Genomic DNA, 21,607 nt, shown 5'->3' with positions numbered 1-21,607 from the left:
TTTTTTTAATCTGGACTTTTAAAAACCTCTTAATTTTTATTAGTTTGCAGTTAGTCTCAGGTAGATTTAAGAACATTAAGCATGTACTGGAGGTTGCCTCAGTGGTAAAATACCTGCCTGGCATTCATGGGCTCTGGTTTGCTTCTTCCAACAACAAAGAAAAATTGGCAGGCACATGCCTGTAGTCCCAGCATTGAAAATCAAGGCAGGACCTTGAGTTCACATCTCAAAAACCAAACAGACAAATGAAAATATACCTCTTTCTGGAAATCCATTCACAGTGTCAGAGGGTGAGATTTATTTAAGGTTTGAATTCATTCTTTATGTCAACAGGAATGACTTGGTGCTGTGATAGACCTAGGTCATTACAATAGAGTTAATTCATTCCCTTTATTTCTTGGGATTCTCCTGACGATATGAGTTAGGGAGGGTCTCTCCTATTTACATTTCTGTTCATGGCTTGTTCTGCTCAGTGAAAAGAGTAATATGTATGCATACATATACATGTAATGATAAGTGTGCATACATACACATATAATAATAATATGTGTGCATACATACACATATAATAATAATGTGTGTGCATACATACACATGTAATAATAATAATAATATGTGTGCATATATACACATGTAAGAGTTTGCCTAAACTAACTGCTTCAGGGACGGCAGTCTATTTTGGGACCTTTTTGCTCCTGGATAGGTAGAATAGTGTTTCTGTGACAGTTTGCTTCGTGGCTTTTGTGCCACACTTGTACAGTGTAGACAGTAACTGTTCTTATATCCTTGGGTTGTGCAGAGAAACCAAGTGTGTATTCTGAATGCCTTGAGAGGGCCTGGCCCCTTGGTAGCATTCTTGGTGTTGGTATATTGCCATCCTCAGCATTAAAATCATTGTTTCCCTTACACTGTACCCATGCTTATTTTCCTCTTCTTGCTCTTCAGCCCATCACCTGGAGAGAATTTGCCAACATCCACCCCTTTGTGCCACTGGACCAGGCCCAGGGATACCAGCAGCTTTTCCAAGAGCTTGAGAAGGATCTGTGTGAGCTCACGGGGTATGACCGAGTCTCATTCCAGCCAAACAGGTAAGAGGCACCATTCCCTTTGGTTGGCAGCCATACAACACACATCCAGAAGTACAGCATGCTCTTAGTGTATTCTATTTTTTTAAATTAATTTTATCTTACATGCATTGGCGTGAGAGTGTCAGATCCCTTGGAAATGGAGTTACAGACAGTTGTGAGCTGCCATGTGGTTGCTGGGAATTGAACCCAGGTACTCTAGAAGAGCAGGCACCATGTTAAGCACTCAGTGCTCTTAACCACTGAGCCATCTCTCCAGCCCCATCAGTGTATTCTATTTTATCATTTATTACCATGTATCATTATGTGTTGACTAGGCATTTAGACTCTTTGGAGGGGTATGGCCAGACATGCAAAGTGGCCTCATTTACATTTGGTAATCATTTGCTGGAAGAAAAATAGGGGACTGTTGAATAGGACCTTGGTTTTCCATCATATGACAGCCTCATCCCCACCCCCACCCCCGCTGTTCCTTGAGCCTCCTTAGAGATAACATGGTGTCTGAGTTCAAAGGGGGAATGTTCCAAACCATGCAAAATTATAAATGTTTCAGGTCCAGCTTCCTGTTACACCCCATGCTCTGAAAGTGAACTGTGGTGCTTCAGTTAAGAAGCTATGAGTGGGGATAATAACCATAACATTTGACACATCAACCTTGCTTAATACTAAGAAAGTCATTGCTGATCTTTCTGTTTCTCTGGGATATTTAGATCCTAAATGCAAAATGTCAAGAAGTTTATCCCTGCTGGGCATGGTGACATGCATCTATAATCATAGTATTTAGCAGCAGATGTAGATGGATCTTTGTGAATTTGATACCAGCATGGCTCTACATAGTCAATTCTAAACCAGCCAAGACTATGTAGTGGGTTTTATCCTGTTTCTGTTTGTTTTATTTGCTTAAAATCAACCCAGAAGACATTTATAGACTGGATAAGAAAAAATCCTAAAAATATGTAATTGCCTTTGCCTTTCCCATTGAGCTCAGCATGACTTGCTTCAACTTGTTTCCAAAACTCTGTCATTCTTTCTTTATGATTTATTTATTTATTATATATTAATACACTGCAGCTGTCTTCAATACACCAGAAGAGGGCATCAGATCCCATTACAGATGGTTGTGAGCCACCATGTGGTTGCTGGGATTTGAACTCAGGACCTCTGAAAGAGCAGTCAGTGCTCTTAACCACTGAGTCATCTCTTCAGCCCTCTCTCTGTCATTCTTAAACTCACCCCATAGCACATACCAAATACACTCTAGAAAATTGGTTCAGAATTATGATACAGTGTTTAAGGCAGCCAGAAACAAGTTTATGGTCCAGGGACACATAGAGTGGAGGATACGATGAAATTACTGTTAGCGTGTTTGGCTCCTAAAGTCGAGGAAATTGCTGGGCTGGCTAGTTTTATGTCAACTTGATCCATGGTACAGTCATCAACAGAAAAAAGGCCTCCATGAGATTGGGCTGAAGGCAAGAGTAGGGTATTTTCTTAATTAGTGATTTGATTGGGGGTGGGGTGGGGTTGGGGAGAGGGTGTAGGGAGCCATCTCAGAGCCATCTCAGGGCTTAGTGGTTCTGGGTTCTATACGAAAGCAGGCTGAGCAAGCCATGGGTAAGCAAGCCAGTAAGCAGCGCCCTCCGTGGCCTCCAGATTCCTGCCTTTTTTTGAGGTCTTATCCTGATTTCCTCCAGTGATGAACAGTGATGTGTAAACCAAACTAACTCTTTTCTTCCCAATTTGTTTTCAGCCATGGTGTTTCATCACAGCCATAGTAACCCTAACTAAGACAATTGCTTTTGACAAATCAAAGTTCAGATGCACAAAGGAGATGACTCAGTGAATCAAAGAGCTTGTTGAGCAAGCCTGAGGAGGTGTGGTAGCAGCCTAGGGCTCCACATCGATATGGGAAGCAGAGTCCTCACACTCTCTTGCTGTTTGTCTCTGTTTTTAAATCAAGCCAAGATCTTATTCTGTAGCTTATTCTGGCCTCAAATTCATAGCAATTCTCCCAACTCAATATCCCTGCTTCTGAGATTATAGGCCTGAGCCCCCAAACTATCTTCAGCTTTTTAACCACTACAGTCCTTAATATCATCTTTTCTTTCGGGAAAATGTTGAATTCTCTAGTTAATTAATTAATTGAGACAATTACTCATTATGTAGTCCTGGCTGGCCTGGAGACTCAATATGTAGACCAAGCTGGCCTCATACTCACAAAGATCTACCTGCCTCTGCCTCCTGAGTTCTGATATTAAAGCTGTCTTGTTGTCTATGCCTGTCTTGTTGTCATTTTGGGGTTTGATTGAGGGCCTCAAGTATTCTGGGTATGAAGTTTACTCCTCAACCCATAATACCTTTTGACTTTTACAAATACAATGGTGGCACACTCCTGTGATCCCAGCATTGGGAGATAGAGGTAAGGGGATCAGGAGTTCAAAACCAGCCTCAGTCTGGGCAACGCATCTTCAGTGGGAGATCTGGGGACAGCTGATGCTGGGGACAGCATGTACTCCACTCCTAATTTGTGTGTGTGTGTGTGTGTGTGTGTGTGTGTGTGTGTGTGTGAGAGAGAGAGAGAGAGAGAGAGAGAGAGAGAGAGAGAGAGAGAGATGTGGAAATATTCCTCATAAGGTGAAGCCTGTCCCTAAGTATTCCAAAGCGCTCTCTGCCACATTTCTCTGGTGTCCGTGAAATTAGACATTTTGTTCTTCTTTAGGCACCAGGAAGAATTGAATGCACAAAACTAGATAAATCTAAGCTGAGTCTGAGGCAGGTACATCAAAACCTCAGGCTTTTCATATAATTCCTGGCAGGAGGGTGCTCATTAAAAAAAAAAAAAATCATTGAATTTTGCACTTAAATGTTTGCTCTACTCTGAGAAAAGGAAACTGGCTGTATGAACTACCTCCCTGTCTCGGTGTACAATTTGTTGGTTTTTTTTTTTAATTTAGTTGTTTTTTTTTTTTTCCTCAATTCATATTGTCTAGCTGGGCTTGGACACCAGCGTCCATGCACCCAGATGGGGAGGTGGAGTTTGCCATAGAACTCTGGGGTCTCTTCAGCTACAGCCTCTGGCCAGCTTAATGGTTCTCGACCGGTTATTCTGGTTTCCTCTGAAAGCATACTGAATTTCTTGGGGATTCTTTGAATAAGTGCTAGTTTTAGATGAAATCGTCCCTGAGTTCCCCCTCTTCTGAGGTGAACAATGCATAGCTGGTCCTTCCTCTGAGTGATGGGAGGCAGCCTCACACTACTGCTCACCCAGCACCCATGGGTCCAAGGCCTGCTCTCCCTTAGCATCAGCTCCTGTAGGCTGCCGTACAGCTCCCCACCATCACCCTTTCATTCCAAATAGCTATTAAAGCCACTGCCCTGAGTTCCCCTCCATAGCAGATACTTTCCCGCAGGTCCCCAGCTGGTTTATACAGATAAGCATTTTTCCGTAATCCTTTTCTGCCAACAGGTGGCACCAATAACCTTCCTTAATGATTTCTCTGAAGTCAGCTTCACGTGGCATTCAAATGTATTTGCAGTATTCAGAAGAAATCAGTCGATATTAAGAGCATCTAAGGCAAAAAAAATTGTCAGCCTTAGCATCTTTCCTGAATTGCCGTCCTCTTGGCCTACTGACTCTTCGGTCCAAATAGTTTCTTCTCTTCAAAGACAACAAGGAAAGAAAAAACAACTTATTCATTCATCTGTGTGTGTGTGTGTGTGTGTGTGTGTGTGTGTGTGTGTGTGTGTGTGAGAGAGAGAGAGAGAGAGAGAGAGAGAGAGAGAGAGTGTGTGTGTGTGTGTGTATACATGTGCCACATCATTTGTGTAGTTGAAGGACAGCAACCCAGGCAGGTCGAGTCTGGGGATCAAACTCAGGTCATCATGCTTGGCAGCAAGCTCCCCTTTAACCCACTGGCCCATCCCACCATGCCCAGTCTCTATCAATGCTCATCCACACCTGCCACAAGGCAAGGTGAGTGGATGGTGTGAGAACAAGAGGGGCAAATGTAAGATATTTACGTCATCTTCCCACCTTACCTCCCTCTAACTCCTTCCATAACCTCTTGCTCTCCTTTCAAATTCATGGCCTCTTTTTCTTTTACTCTTTCTCTCTCTCCCTCCCTCTCTCCCTGTCTCCCCCCCGCCCCCACACACACGTGCGCGCATGCAATCTGAGAGTCCGTTAGTGTTGCTCGTGTGTATATGACTTTATGGCTGTACCCTTTATGTTGGATAACTAACAAGGGGGCTCATCCCCAGGGAAGGTTGTTTACCCGCTCTCTGCCAAGGGGTGGGGCCTCACGAGACTCCCTCTTCCCTGTTAGCATCCTATTGAGGCTGCCTTTGTCCACCTCATGTTTAGATAGCCATACCGTTGAGGTCTCATGGATGTGTCTTTTCAGTCATTTTTCAAAGGCAGTCTCACAGCAGTTTTCCTGTTTCCTCTGGCTCTTAAAGTCTTTCTGCCCTATCTTCAATGTTCCCCAGTGTTGGGTCAGGAGTTGTATTGTAGATGTCTTCACGGGGGCCAGGCACCTTCACTTGCTCTTTGCATTTTGACAAGATATGGTTTTCTTCAGTGGCCTCCATCTGCCACAAAGAGAAGTGTATTTGGTCTTCGAGGAGGGTGAGGGCTACATACATCTGGGGTATAAGGATCAGTGGTTAGAGTGTAGTTAGGAATTACGCTTGGTTTGGGTAAAGTGGCTTTAGTAAGTTCTCCAAGATCCATGACTTTACCGTTCCTGTGTGGTTGACTTAGGTTTCCAGTGTCAGGTGTGGTTTGCTTCTTTTGGGCAGGCTGAAGTCCAATTAGATAGCTGTTGATTATGGTGGTGGTTTGCATGTGCTTGGCCCAGGGAGTGGCACTATTAGGAGGTGTGGCCTTGTTGGATAGAGTAGGTGTGTCACTATGGATGTGGGCTTTAATACCCTCTTCCTGCACCATGCCTACCTAGATGCTGTCATGGTCCCACCTTGATGATAATAGACTGAACCTCTGAACCTGTATGGCAGCCCCAATTAAACGTTGTTCTTTGTAAGAGTTGCCTTGGCCATGGTGTCTGTTCACAGCAATGGAAACCCTAGGACATTTATCTTCAGGAATGGGAGTGTCACTGCACATTTTTTAAAGTCCCTGACTACAGGGGGAAAGAGGACTTGTGTGTGAATTGCCTGGGCTGAAGGGTAGAACTCAATCTGCAACAGATCTCCTAAGCACTTACTCCAGAGCTGCCTCATATCATAAAGACACAGTTCTTTAGGTCCCTTGTGGGGAAACGTAAAGAACGCCACGTCCAGCTTTGTTGAAATAAGGCAGTCACATAGCATGAGCATCGTAATAACCTTCCTTACACAGCAGATGCACGGCCTAATCTTGAATTACATGACCATGTAAGGTAAAATGCAATAGGGTTTGTTAAAATGATGATGATGATGATGATGATGATGATGATGATTTGTGTGTGTGTGTGTGTGTGTGTGTGTGTGTGTGGTGTGTGTGTGTACACACCCACCTAAGGAAGTCAGAAGAGCGTGTCAGATTCTCAAGACTGGTGTTTCAGGTAGTTCTGAGCAGCTCAACATTGTGTGAGAAGCCCCGGGATGAGAATCTGCTTGACATGGTTCAAGGAGGCCTGGGAGGCTGAAAGATGGCAGTGCATGCCCTAGGCCTGAACTGGGGTCATAGGTGACAGAGAAGTAGGGACCATATAATGAGTGGTGGTTCTCACGTACGGCGCTCATTTCCTTGTTCTTGAAAGAAAAGGCATTAAGTGTGCTGGCACTTTTGGCCTCAGCTGTAAAATGACGGATTTATCTTGGGAGTGTAGAACAGAGGAGACAAGGATCTGTGAAGGAGGCAGAGAGACCTGTTATTCACTTCCCCTTCCTTGCTTCACGGAGTACCAGGACTCTGACCGATTTACAGTTGGGCTCCGCTTTGCTCACAGGAACATGAGTCATTAAGAATGCTCTTGAAGTGGTGCCTGCAAGATAGTGCCGGGCCTCTAGCAACCATGATATCGTGGGACAGAAACAGTGAGCGATAAGAATGGGAAGTTTCTGTGGAGATAGTGTGGCCTCTGCATGACTCAGTATTGGAAGGTGTTAAAACCAGGTTATTATTCCAGGTGCGATCATTATGCTGCGATTACGTTTTTTATGATTTCTTTCCTTGGTTTGAGCCTGATGTTTGTTTCACAATCGCTTAGCTCAGCATACAGGGGTTTGTTGAGTGCAGGATGTGTTTAGGAATGAGACTCACCAGGAACTGATCCTTATGTCTTCTTATAATTTCAAATTCCCCCCTTGTAGAAGCTGGATAATGGGTTCCTTATATTCTCACATTTTTCTGAACCAGTCAAATTCCCCAGAGTAAGACCAGGTTGATTTGCTGGCCCTGAGCTGATAAGCATGGCCCACTTTTGGTTAGTGCCATGCTGTTAGCTCTCTTCCTCTACGGATGCCGTATGGTAGGAACTTGGACCATGGCTGCTGAACGTGTGGTTAGTGTCGGGCAAATCCTGACTGAACACGGGAAAGCCTGGAGACCACAACCCTGACTCTTCTCTTCTTGTCTTTGCAGTGGAGCGCAGGGGGAGTATGCTGGCCTGGCCACCATCCGAGCGTACTTAGACCAGAAAGGAGAGAGGCACAGAACGGTGAGCACGGGCAGGTGGCACTTGCTCCCTCTGGGGAGGTTGCAGGCTCAGAGCTCAGGGTTACTTTTGTTCTGTGGGATCTGCCTTTGCAGCCTTTTTGGAAGTGGACTGGGAAACCATCATGGTCTTTGGCATCCCACATTATCCTCAGGAGGGACAATATTCAGAGATAAAAAGGCTATTGTGCAAACCCAGCATATGGAGTCAGTCAGCTGGCCGTGCAAGTGCTCTCTAGGGAGAGGGAGGCAGGAGCCTGATTGTTGCTACGGCCGCCCTCCTCATTGGCTCAACCCCAGCTCTGGGCCTAAGACTTAGCAATTTTGAGCCCAAGCACAGTCTGGGCTCATCAGACTATGTATCCTCAGAAGATTCCACTGAGTAGATATGTTCCCCCACGGGATTGCCCTTAGCACTATGCAACCATGAGGATGGGGGGCAGATGTGTTTCTGCTACGTGCTCTGCTTTGGGCATGGGAGTCCAGTTTGCAAAAATGACTCCTGGGGGCCAGCTGGCACTACTGGATACCACTGATGTCCCAGAAAGATGTGTTGTGATCTATCCAAAGATTCTCCTTAAGGCCAAGGAGGTCTCTGTTCCTGGTGCCTTCACTTTGGAGGCCAGCTCTGTGCTAGGGTTTGTACTAAGCTATGGAGCTGGGATTCTTAGAGGCGTTATAGGGTAGGTATCAGGAGCAGGACAAAGAGGCCATGACTGTTCCAGGAGAGCTCCAGAAGGTTCTTACCTAAGAGGGTGATGTCAGTGAGTGGCAGCCCAAGCTCATGTCCTTTCTAAGCTTACAGATGCTGGTTTTTTGTTTGTTTGTTTGTTTTGTTCTGGTCTTGAGTTTTACAATGAAGAATTTTAAAACTTCCACATCTCCCTTGAAAAGTGCATGAGGAAGGAGTGTTGTCTCCCTCTGTTGCCTATCCATCTGATTCTAATAGTGTGTCTTCCCACTGGGAATGGAATAATAAATATTCTTTCTCTTCTTCCTCCTCTTCCTCTTTCTCTACTTCCTTCTTTCTGTTATTGGGGATGATACTGTTACTATTACAGACACGTAGCCCAGGCTGGCCTCATACTCAGCTAAGAATGCCTTGAACTCCTTACTCGACCTCCTGCCTCCACCTTCCAGGTGCTGAGGTTGACTTTCTGAGCACATGCCCCACTGTTTTGATGTTGGATATGTTTGTATGCTAGTTGAGGTAGGGTCTCAGTACACAGTTGAGGGTGGCCTTGAACTTGTAATTGCTTTGCCTCAATACCCTAAGTGCTAGGTTCACAAATGTGTTCCATCATAACTGTCATCTGAGTTGATTTTTAACAATCTTTGGAATATGCCATTTATGAACTCAGAAACTGCTGAGCCCTGGATATGCAGACAGAGTGTGACAGCAGAGAGATCTGATGATACGGTAGACTGAGCAGACATGCTAGTGTGGGTTTATTCACCTGGTTTCTGTGACCTTCATCTCTTAGCTTTATGAGGAAAGGGGAGTTTAGATCTATGAATGTTCTTGAATAGAATCAGAAAGGGAACTATGGAGCTAAGCTGTCCAGTGAGGGAACACTACATGACCCACTCCTGGTTCCTTCAGGGTCTAAAATAACCTGCAAGCCTTCAAGTTCCTTGTCCTTGCCTCTCCACTGTTGTTCAGTTGAGAACCTGGACCCAGGGGCAGGTCTTGCTGTGAGGTCATTCACACTGCACAGCCATTGATTGGCAGACAAGCCATCAGACCAATGGATCTCAACCCTCCTAAATCTGTGACCATTTAATACAGTTCAACTCCTTACGTTGTAGGGACCCCAACCATAACATTATTTATGTTGCTACCTCATAATTGAAGTTCTGCTGCTGTTATAAATCATAACATAATTATTTGTGAACATAGAAGATTGCTAAAGAGCTCACAATACACAGGTTGAGAACCAACCACTGCACCAAAACCACATTAGCCTGTGGCAGACCCAGGACTAAGCAGTGATAATAGGCCAGCCAGAACTCAGGTTTTTTCCACTCTCTGGTCCTTCCCAAGCCTCAGTATTTACCTATCTCCTTATTCTGACACCAAGAAATAGTTGCTTTGATACAGGAGTCGAGGACCAAGCCAGACAGATACTCCAGATGAGAGATCTTCTGAATTGAGTGAACACCAGCCTTGGTGGTTGGCTGTTGGTGGCTCCTGCTTCCTCTCTGAGCATTCTAGTCCTCCTCCTGCACTCCCCTTCCCCGGTATGATATCTATCTTCCTCCGCACCACTGTGCACACTGCTGTCACAGGGGGTGAGAGGCCATTCCATGTGGAGGTGCAGGATTCTGCACTTCTGGACAGTAGAAAAGAAAGACAGGGAAGCCCTCCTAGCTTCTGAGCTCAGAAACATGGACAGAACCCGCCAGTCTGGAAAAACTTTCTGCCTTCTAGACAAATAGCTTTAATTTTAGCCCTATTTTGAGAAGAGGATGACTTATTCAAATAGCCAGGGAAGATTTTCCACATTAGTGATGTCTAAGGCAGCTGCTCCCACACAGGCTCTAACGGGGCTCAGTTGAACATACCCTTCTCATCTGAAGATGACTGGGAGAAGTTATGAGCTGCAGAGCTGCCCGGGTTCCTCATGGCCTTCTGCTCTCACAATTGCTTTGAGTAAGTTTCAGAGGTTCCTGAAGTTTCAGAGGTCCAAGTGTATGATTCATCAGTTTAATTTGAAAAAATGTGAATTATTTAACAAACATATTTAGCAATTACCATGTGTCAGATACAAAGCACTTTACAATCCGTCTTTCACTCTGCTGGTCAAATCTCAACTCGAGTGTTCTGAAGAGATGCTGAGCTTCCTATAGAAAGACGGACACGGGGCTCTTACATCAGCACATCTGAACACTTCTTTTAAAACTAATTTTTGAGAGTCATTTCCCTTCCCGAATGCCTGAGGCAGTCATAACTTTTGCTGGGTTTTAATCCCAGGAAAATATTTAAATTTTTATCTGTCATACAGTCAGCAATTCTTTGAGGATGAAATCTGTGCTCCCAAACAGGCTTCCTGGAAGTCAGGACAGAGCATCCCCTTAAAGGAGATGAATGAGTGCACCATGGCTGGATTCGCCTGAGAGAATCCAGTACACCAGATCTGAGTCCTGATACTTCTGTGTCCAACAGAACACTGTGATCTTAAAGCGAGGGGAAGTTAACTTCAGGGCGAAAGTAGCTCAAAGTTGTTCAATCTCCTGAGACTCGAGTGTCTACAGTGCCTCTCTCCACTGTTCCAAAGTGGGATTGATTTTCCACAGCTGCTTTAACAAACAACTGTAAACTCACTGTCTCATGACTGCACTCAGGGTCTGTCTTACAGCTACAGGGCAGAACCGGAAACTGTCTTCATGGTGCCCTCAGATACCTTCCTCTGGTGGAGCTAGAGAGAACCGATTGCCTCTCCTCATCTCCCTCGTCTCCACTGGCTACCTTCCTCCTGGGCGCAGGTTATCTTCTTGCTATCCCACAAAATTCCTGGGAGTCCATGTAGGAACAGCTGAAAATCCAAATCCAGAATAATCCCCCCACCTGTAGACCTTTCTGTCTCCTTTGCTGTAGACGCTAACACCCATGTTCCATGGCCTTGGACAGGAAACACCCAAGACTGTTCCTCAGCTGATCACAGCACGGCTGGCATTCTCAGCTCGTTTTGGACAACCTCTTTTGTATAAATTCTTAATTTTGGCCCATTCAGAATGGTTTGTACTCACTTTTCTGATAGTCTCTTTTCCTACTCTTCATCAATAGTCTGTCCTAAAGGGTTGCTTTCATCGTACGATGTAGAATAAAAATAACTTATGAGAAAGGATAGTGCCTCTGGACTTGGTCCTGATAAATAAAGAAAAAAAAGTTTGACAGAGCACATAAACAAGTATTTAAACAAGAAAAACAATTAAAGGAGAGTCAGCACACACAGTATTCTAGTCATTTTTAAAAGGACTTAATCAGTTAGCAGGAGAGGGTCAGGTAATTCCATTTGCCCTGTGCTTAAAGTTCTGGATGGGATGGTGTTTGTGTGTGCGAATGCAGGTGCTCACAGAGTTTCCATATCAGACCCCTAGAGCTAGAAAGGGAAGGAGCTCAAGCTCTCTTTGAGAGTGGTACACACTCTTAACTGTTGACCCATCCAGCCTTGTCCTCCATTCTGTGTGAATGTGATTGTGTATATACGAATGTCTGTGTGTGTGTGTGTGTGTGTGTGTGTGTGTATCTCTGTGTGTGCTTGTATGTTGCCTTGTGTGTGTTTGCATACATGTGGTTTTTTTCTCATTAATATATTTATTTGTTTTACATCTCAGTTGTGGCCCCACCGTGTTCCTTCTCTCCTCCCTTAGAGATCCCTCCTCCCATTACTCCCTCCCCTTTACTTCAGAGAAAGGGAAGCCCCACTTGGGTACCTGCCTGCCCTGGCACATCAAGTCACACAGAGGCCTGACCAGGCAGTCCCGCTAGAGGAAGGGGATCCAATGACAGGCAACGGTCAGACACAGCCTGTGTCAACTGTTAAGGGACCCACCTGAAAGACCAGGCTGCACATGCACTACAAATGTGCAGGGGACCTTGATCCAGCCCTTACACACCCCCACAGACATAGGTTATTTGACTCTGTGGGTCTTCTTGTGATGTCTCTGACCCACTCTGGCTTAATCAATCTTATCCTCCCACTCTTCCACAAGACTCTGTGTGCTCTGCTCTGATGGCTGTGGGCCTCTGCATCTGTTTCCAACCACTACTGGATGAAGCTTCTCAGGAGGTGGTTGGTCATGTTTTTCTTAAGTCCACCTCTGTTTGGAGGAATCATCTAGAAGCCGCATTTTTCCTCAGGAAGCCCATTTTTATAACCCTTCCCCTGAGGAGGTGCCATATTGATTCTGTGATTTTTCAGGGTAGGAGGATGTCTGAGTTCTGACGGGAAACTTCTGTCCTGTTCTCTCTTGTGACGTTTCTCCCCGAGATCTGCAAATTGCTAGTTTACTGTAGTCATGTCCTGATGTGGGGGAATCAGTGGAAACCTGGGCTTTGCAGCTTCAATAAAGGAATCAGGGATGCAGCTCAGTGGAAGAGGAGTCGCCAGACAGGAGCAAGGACCTGACTGAAATCCAAAACCAAATCCAACAGCTCCATTGGTTACAGTGTTGTCTGCGGTCTTGAGGCACTGTCCCTTGATTTTTTCCAGTGAAGCCGTGTCACATTTAGTCAGTCACCTACTGCACTGTGGATACTGGGCCTTGCTTCTCCGAGTGAGTGTTAGTATTATTAGTGAACGGTGCATGGGAGCACAGGGCAGGTGCTGACCATTTTCCTTGCAGAGATTTTGATCCTCACATTCATCATTCACAGAAGAATAAGGACCCAGTGTCGGCCTAGGGAGGCCCTGGGGTGTATCTGTCATTGTCATCTGTCCTGGTTCACAAGAGCAGCACAGAAGCTGTGGGGTTGGGGTCCTAGAGAACTTCCAACCTCATGTTGTTAGATGGTGCTTTCCATACACTGTGTCTAAGATGAGGTTAGAAAAGGCACAGGCCTGTCTTTAGTATAGTGCTCTGGGTCAGGGGAAGGCATTCTGATGTCTTTAGTAAAGTATTTGGGGGGTTCAAATGGAAATTTCCCTTCAGGACATTGTTTTCCTAGCAACAACACCAATGATGGCTGATGTCAAGCCATCAGTGGTCGGTTTTAGCAAAAACATGTGGTGTCTAACGTGTCATAATTCGAAATGTCCTGGAGATTTTATTTTCTCTCTTTCTCCATTTCTGCCTCCTTTCCTTGTGTGTGCCAGGTTTGTCTCATTCCTAAGTCAGCACATGGAACGAATCCAGCAAGTGCCTACATGGCCGGCATGAAGATCCAGCCTGTGGAGGTGGACAGATACGGGAACATCGATGTCGCTCACCTCAAGGCCATGGTACTCACCCTCCCCTTCATAGACTGGAGGGCTCTGTGCTGGGAAGGGACAGAGATGGTGATGCTGCAGTTGGGGAGGGGGTTGAGGAGAGCTGAGGTGAGGATCGAGGGGTGTGAAATAGATGCATGGTGTCAACTTTGTCTTCTCTTAGATGTAATGAAAGACCATGATTCCTTCTCTAAATGGGTCTGCAGGGAAAGAGAACAAAATTCAAAAACCTTAACAATCATTAAAGGGAAAGAGAAAAATAAAAGACAGTTTTATTTTTTGGTCCCCAATTAAAACTGGCCACGTCTACTATCCCCCTCCCTACCCCACAGAGAGAAGGGTCTTTTCACAGACCCCTCAGCCCCGATTCTTCCACTTGAGATACAACGAGTGAAGCATTTATTGTGATATCATGGTATGAAGACTGCAGGGCCTGCTTCCCTGTCAGCCCTCATATATTTCCATTCGCGGTCAGACGGTTACAGTTGTGCCGAGAATTAAAGTACACATGAGGATTTTGTAACTGTTCCAGCCGAGCTGTACTGGATTCCAGGCAACATTCAGCCCTGTTTTCCTCCAATACCAACCCCCACTCCCAATCTCTCAACCTCCAGGAAAAGGTTGCTTAGCAACCGTATCTGTTTTCCACCAGTGGACTGGAGGCTGCATCTTAAGTAGAAGGGAAATTGGTGGAATAGCGGTGCGATTCTGTCAGGGTTAGTAGGCACGGGCACTGAGAACCTACGCAATGCCCTCCAAAGGATGCTGAAAATACACAGTCCTGTTCGTCTTCTCCATTCTCCATTTCCTTTCCATTGGCTCTTTATTGTCTGGAAATATTCTCGGTCACTAGTAGGTGTTGAGCTTGACCAACATTGAATATATGGAATATGACTTGTATTTCCTCTCTTATTACCCCACTTGACAAGAAAAAACAAGTACAATTTCCCCAATACAGTTGCTTTCTCGGGTGGGAGAAGTAGGCACAGTGGCACACATGTGTAATGCCAACAATTAAGTCAGAAGTTCAAAGCCATCCTTGGCTACATAGAAAGCTGGGAGTCAGTCTGAGCTACGGCCCGGCCCGGATGGCAGATGCCTGAAGTTCCCAGCACTCAGGAGGCAGAGGCAGAGGCAGAGGCAGAGAGAGAGGCAGAGAGAGAGGCAGAGGCAGAGAGAGAGGCAGAGGCAGAGGCAGAGGCAGAGGCAGAGGCAGAGGCAGAGGCAGAGGCAGAGGCAGGCGGATCTCTGATTTCCAGGCTAGTCCAGACTACAGAGTGAATTCTTTGCCTTGAAACACACCCCCCCCCCGGGAGGGAGGGAGAGAGAGAGAGAGAGAGAGAGAGAGAGAGAGAGAGAGAGAAGAGGGGGAGGGGGGAGAGGGAGAGGTCATACGAGAAGAGACCAAACCAACCAGCCAAACAAACAAACAAAACAACCCTGTCTCCAAACAGGAAGGAGCACACCAAAATAAATGAGTAAAAAGGCTAGCTGGAAGGTTAGCCATGAACAGAGACACCCCCCCACCCCCACCCCCCCAACACTCTAAAAACAGCCTGGGATAATTTTTTTGAGGTGACTTGAACCAAAACAGAACCATTTTATAGAACTGGACCCAAACTATGCAAAAATCCCCTGAGCAGCCTCTTGTTTCTGGCTTGGTTTTGTTGAGACACAGTCTCACGTAACCCATGGTTACAGTGTACCCAAGGATGCCCAGCTTCCCCAGGCTATGGTTATCACAGTGTACCGCTCTTACATGGTACAGGGAGCAAGCCTAGGGCTCTGCGTGCGAGGCTCAGCCCCGTCAGCTGAGGCACATCCAAAGCCTGGTTTCCGTTTCCTAAAAGGACTTTGCTGCTGCTTTTGGGTGATTTATGAAGGATCGACTGGTGGCATAGACAGATATTGTCAAGAATTCAGACACCAAGACTTCACCTTCCCTCATCCTAGGAAAGAAAAGCAAAGTCTCGGCTGAGAAAGGATCAGATCTCTTCCTCTCATAGCTTCCCTCTCTCCACAGGTGGATAAGCACAAGGAGAACCTGGCCGCCATCATGATCACGTATCCATCTACCAATGGTGTGTTTGAAGAGAACATCAGTGATGTGTGCGCCCTGATTCACCAACATGGAGGACAGGTCTACCTCGACGGGGCAAACATGAATGCCCAGGTGCAGATGCTTAGTGCCCATTGAGAAACAGATATAGATGTATTTTTCTTTTTAATTTTTAAAGGTTAATATTATGTTCGAACAAGGAGCTTATATTGTCAGGAGTGCCATACCTCTGGGGACATCCTAGATGGTGGAGCTTAGAACCAAGTTCTGGGCTGGCACTGGTAGATGCTGTGCTCCCACAGACCCTGCACAAACCAATTTACCTGGAGTTTACCTTCAACAGGACCCCAGGAGATTGAGTCCTGCCTCCCCGGGTTGTAAGAGTGACGGCTGGTCTGCAATTCGAACTCCTGCCTCTTAACTCTTTCCTGAGTTTGATTCCATTCATAAGTGTAGTCCCGGGAGGACTGCGCTCTGGTTCAGCAGCCTGAAGCAAATGTATCTTCCCAAGTCAACTCGGCAGGACTACCAGTTGGATATTGCAACTGGGTATCTGGATTCTCTCAGGAAAATGGGCAGCCTCACTCCCTCTTCCTCAGCCCAGCATCCTCTAGGGCCTAGAGTCTAGGTGTGCACAGTAAATACCCAGCCTTGAATTGGCCAGAGAAGGTGGTGCTGCTGATTTATAAAAGTTGCCGATCATGAGGGCGAACACACTGTGACCCAGGGTCAGTGGCATTTCCCTTACTCCCTCCTAAGGTAGACATTTAGCTCTGGGCTGCCCCAGTATATGTCTTTAAAAATCCGAATAGGGCTAAATGGTCAGTTTCTGTTTCCATAGAAACCACAGTCGCTTTGATTGTGGGATGCCAGGTTGACTGCAGAACCTTTTAGGAACCCTTTTTATGGTTGATATTTAAATTATATTGTACGTGTGTGTGCGTGCATGGAGGTCAGAGGGGAGCTTTCAGGAGTCAGTTCTCTTTTAACATCATGTGGGTCCTGGGGATCAAATGCCTTTCTTTACTCACTGAGCCATCTCACCTGCCCCAAGGAAGCCTTTTCTGCAGGCGTTATGGATGTGTCTCTGCTGCTTACCTTTCCTGGGGAGACAAACAACACAGAGCGTTGTACCCTCCCAGGGCCAGGACGACGTTGACTTTCGCTCTCTCCCTTTGAGTAGGTGGGGATCTGCCGTCCTGGAGACTTTGGGTCTGATGTCTCTCACCTAAATCTTCACAAGACCTTCTGCATTCCCCATGGAGGAGGTGGTCCTGGCATGGGGCCCATCGGAGTGTGAGTTGTGGGTGCTGGCTTCGGGATTGTTTAGGAAGCAGGATGACCCAAAACTTGTTCCTCCCACCAGAGTCTTCAAGGATCACGAATACCTTCACATCTAGTGCACTTCCAGCAGCTAGATGCACAACTGGAGTGTTTTAGAGCGGGTCCAAAGGAAAACGTCATTAACTTAGTAACCATGGTGTCTACTCAGCCGCTCTGGGCTCCAGAGCCTGCTTGTTAACAGAACTAGAATGTTAGTCCCTGTCAGTATCATGGATTTGACCTCATGTTTCTGAGAGTTATTTATTTATTTAATTTACTTGTTCTCTTTTCCTTTAAAAAAAAAAAAAGCTTATACTTGCTGAGCGTGGCCACACTTGCCTTAAATCACAACACTGGGGAGGCAGATCTTTGTGATTTCAAGGCCAGCCTAGTCTAGAAATCTGAGTCCAGAACAGCCAGGGCTGTTACACAGAGAAACCCTGTTAAAACAACAAAACCAAAACCAAAGAAACTATTGAAACTATTGAGAGTGAATTGGATGAAGGCTTTAATCTTCTTCATTAGCTCCATGACGAATGAGGAGGAAACACTTTATACTAGAGATAAGTGCATGACATCACTGTGTCCCGGTGGGATATCTTTTAGTTGTTGACAGTTTTGTCACTATAGTAACGGACTTATCTAGAGCTTCTGGACTTCTCAAAATGTGTGGTGGTGGTCTGGGAAGGGCAGTGTTTAGGCTTGCTGGGAGTCTGGTTGTCTTTTCCTTTTGATACACATTATGCATAGCTAGTGAGCGTCCCAGGTGGTTCAGAGGGTGTGTAGTGGGGCAGTGTTCGTGTGTTAGCCCCCAAGTGGAGGGCAGGGGCACCATGTCATCAGCAGCCTTCCGTAGTCAGCAGACAGCTTGAAAGGGTGTGGGTTGCTATGAGGGATCTGTATGGGGCTGCCTCTGCCAAGTTTTCTATGAAAGTTCTTGGAAGATATTAGGTAGAAGGAAAGAAGGAGGGAGGAAGGGAGGGAGGAAGGAAGGAAGGGAGGGAGGGAGGGAGGGAGGGAGGGAGGGAGGGAGGGAGGGAGGGAAGGAATGGAGAGATCCCACCTGAGTTGCTTTCTTGTTATTTGCCCCCTACCCGTGTCAGGTCCCTACCCCCATCAGTGTTCCCCCATGAAGAACAGAGCTCCTAGAGAAGGTAGCCACTTGGTTTAATTGTGTCCCTTCCACATCATTTCAATGTGCGCCTTAAAACCAATACAGGAAGAAGCATCTTGTGCCTTTTCTGCCCAGCCATCCCATTGTTTGCCTAAAACCAAATGAGGACACCTGGCCTGTGGGGACTGTCAGTGCGGCCCCATGGGGCTCCAGCTCCATCTTGCCCATCTCATGGGCTTATATTAAGGTGAGTTTAAGAACGTGTGTTACTGTGGAGGGGTGGGACTCACTTTCTTAGAGGGGCTAAAAATGAACTCTGTGACTTGAGGTGCTGATGGCTGGGGTCATGTCCAGTGCTGGGTGGAGGAAACCTAGAAGGCCACCCAGAACTGTTTCATCTGTTCCTTTAGATTCTCATGATGGCTTTGCATTTTTCCAGACACCGTTAAGCTCCGTGAGTCATGCGAGTGTTCTGGCTGCGTCATCTGGTTTCCTGTTGAGTACAGTCAGCTCCGAGCAAGCGAGGAGCGCTGCACATGGCCATTGGGACACTCTGCTGAGATCTTGGGGGGACAGGATGGGGTGCATTTCTAGGAGGCATGGAGGATGAGTAGGATGGATTGGGAATTGGGGTGGTTTCAGACTCGGGGGACTGTGATTTTAGGGGTAACGGAACTTTGTCAGAGAACAGGCTTATCCCCCTTTGTCCTTCTCCACAGAAACATTCAAACCAGAATCGATTTTATGCAGCTCTTGTTCAGACTGACCTGCCCACCTTCTAGAATGTCAAATCTGTGAACAGGCACTCTTGCTAGGTTGCTAATTAGAACAGTGTTTTCAAAACCAATGGCCCTTGGTAAAGGGAGGGTGGCCTCGGGTGAGACAAAAACCCGGACTCAGCTATACAAGTCGTGCTGGGTAACTGTGGGGCTGGCGCTGTCTGAGTGCGATGACATTTATGATTCTTTTTTAAAGCTTATTTCTGAGACACAGTGTCTTTATCCAGTCTGGTACAAGCTTGTGGTTCTCTCGGATTAGCCTCCCAAGTGTGGGACTAGAGGCATAGGTGGTCATGTGACTGCTTGGTATTTGTGATTCCTTTTTACATAATATTCTGAGACTTTGTTTATTGTATGTATATGGGTGTTTCGTCTTCGTGTGGGTCTGTGTACTGTGTCTATACGGTGCCTGTTGGAGGTATCAGATTGCCTGGGATTGGAATTATACAGATTCCAATTCGTCACTGTACAGGTCCTGGAATGGGTCTTTTGGAAGAGCAGCCAGTGTTCTTAACCACTAAGCCATTTCTCCAGTCCCTATAATTCTTTGTTTTATTTTTGTTGTTTTCCCTTTTTAGTTTGTTTTTGTTTTTAAGACAGGAGTCTTTGAGCTCCGAATCCAGCTCCTTCTGTCTCCCAAGTCTTGGCTTTCCCAGCATGCATCTCAAAGCATGCTTCATTTATGATTTTTAATGAAAAGTTTATTGGAAGCAAAGGCAACAGTTCTGTACCCCGGAGCCTTGATGCCGTCTTTGAAGTGTTGTGCAAGTCGTTTGCAAATTAGAGAAACAAACCCAATGAGAATGAAAATTGTCTTCTTTGCAAACAACCAAATCCCCCGGTCCCTTTGATCCATGGATCCTATTAAATTGGACTATTTGTATAAACATATTTGGGCTGGAGATGGCTTCTTACATATAGAAAGTAAAGCCCCTAAGGCTGTTTTGGCCATATGCCCAGAACACCAAACAGAGTATGAGTTTTCAAGCTAAATAAGTAGTGTTTATTTGAGCCTTATCTTATTTCAGGTTATTACTTCTCCTTACCCTCTGTACTGCACTGTGGAGACTCACGAAGGATAATCTCTTCCTGATGCCCCGAACCCTCCTTGCTTCCTACCTTCACTGCCTGGTCTCACCAGCATGTGTTTTGGCCCCGTCCCACTGAGAATAAAACCCAACTGATGTGGCCTTGTGCTTAGAGCCATCAGCATTTAGAGAATGATGCTTGGTGACTCTGACATGTAGGAAGTTGACTGGGCCACATCCATGTCAAAGCAAAGACTCAGGACGTGAGATCCTAATCCCCGGTGCTATGATGACTCCCAGATGACAGTCACGTGCCTTTCCCACTGTAAGCTGTTGTCAGTCCACTCACTTGGCACTTCCCCCTCCCCCTCTACAGACCCAACCTCCCCTCATTTGCTCGATTTCAAGGTTATGGTAAAGTTTAGCTTTGACTTCCGGAAGGCTACTCTGACCCACACCCACGCCCACACCCCCACCCCCACTCCTGCCACATTGTTCTCTTTTCACTTTGAACTTTGTACCAGTGTTTTATTCAGTGCTGTACTTGGACGTTCCCTCAGCCATGAACATTGGTGTAATCTTGATTTTTAAACCCTTCGCTCATCCTGTCGTTTACCCCGTACGATGGCAAGGACTCACCACCAGAGTAAGAAAAGATTGAAGCTGGCAGTTGGTACACATGGACACGAATACAGAAAGACAAACTACACAAAATTAATCTCATGGACTTTGGCCAAGCTCTCATCAGACTCTAAATTCTCGTTACATGTCAGATTCACAGTCAGTGAAAAAACAAACCTTCCGGCATTTCTAAGAACAGTTCTCATTTCTCACTGGAGAGCAGAAGGGGGCAGTCAACTGTGCCCTGCTTCAGGCTTCGCTGCTATGATCCCCCATCACCACCAAAAAGAAAATCAAGAAAATTAGCGATTAAAGGAAAAAAAAATTCAAGCATGGCAGAGACCAACAGATCTCCTTTCTGGAAATTTCCATTTGTTTTTAATCTCAGTGATGCTGAGCTGGTGAACTCATTTGAACAAACTGATCTGGGATGGGGGAGCATCTGTTAGTGTCTTGGCTTTTACCTCACCCACTCAAATGGCTCTTTTTCTCTTTGTTGCAGATGATGGGGGGAAAGGGTCTCAAAGAGGCCACAGAAATCGCCATTCTAAATGCCAACTACATGGCCAAACGATTAGAGAGATACTACAGAGTCCTCTTCAGAGGTGCAAGAGGCAAGTGCCATCTCTCTCTCTCTCTCTTTCTCTCTCTCTCTCTCTCTCTGCGAGGGGCTCCTATATTGAAACTATGCTAGATGTAGGTGTGATTTTGAAGGTGGGAGGGATGCTTCAATTTCTTAGAATATGCAAAGGAAAGTGTAGAATTCTTGGAAGCATGACCAACGTACTCACTATGATGTACAAAGCTACTCCACCCTTGTCTACATAGCCTACACACACACACACACACACACACACACACAGAGAGAGAGAGAGAGAGAGAGAGAGAGAGAGAGAGAGAGAGAGAGAGAGATTGATTCACATAAACACCACGAGCCGATCCTGCACAGGATGTTGTAGAGTTGTCTGAAAGAGTGGACCACTTAGAGCAGGCAGAGTCAGGATGGG

The 21,607-nt window shown here is 46.0% G+C and overlaps 1 protein-coding gene across 2 annotated transcripts in view; it reads left to right on the top strand.

Moving 5' to 3' along the window:
* Nucleotides 1-21,607, top strand: part of Gldc (glycine decarboxylase) — a 78,868-nt gene that overhangs the window by 46,852 nt on the left and 10,409 nt on the right. The window contains exons 15-21 of one of the 2 annotated variants that reach the window (NM_001415944.1): nucleotides 946-1,088; nucleotides 7,672-7,747; nucleotides 13,563-13,688; nucleotides 15,700-15,849; nucleotides 16,919-17,031; nucleotides 18,278-18,419; nucleotides 21,103-21,214. In NM_001415944.1, the coding sequence (NP_001402873.1) occupies nucleotides 946-1,088; nucleotides 7,672-7,747; nucleotides 13,563-13,688; nucleotides 15,700-15,849; nucleotides 16,919-17,031; nucleotides 18,278-18,419; nucleotides 21,103-21,214 (862 nt within the window). The other variant, XM_006231211.5, reaches the window with a different exon arrangement.

The sequence above is a fragment of the Rattus norvegicus genome, chromosome 1 (genome assembly GCF_036323735.1).
Source record: "Rattus norvegicus strain BN/NHsdMcwi chromosome 1, GRCr8, whole genome shotgun sequence".
NCBI lineage: Eukaryota > Metazoa > Chordata > Mammalia > Rodentia > Muridae > Rattus > Rattus norvegicus.
The sequence above is the reverse complement of the archived record's forward strand: the minus strand, read 5'-3'. Positions and strand labels throughout refer to the sequence as shown.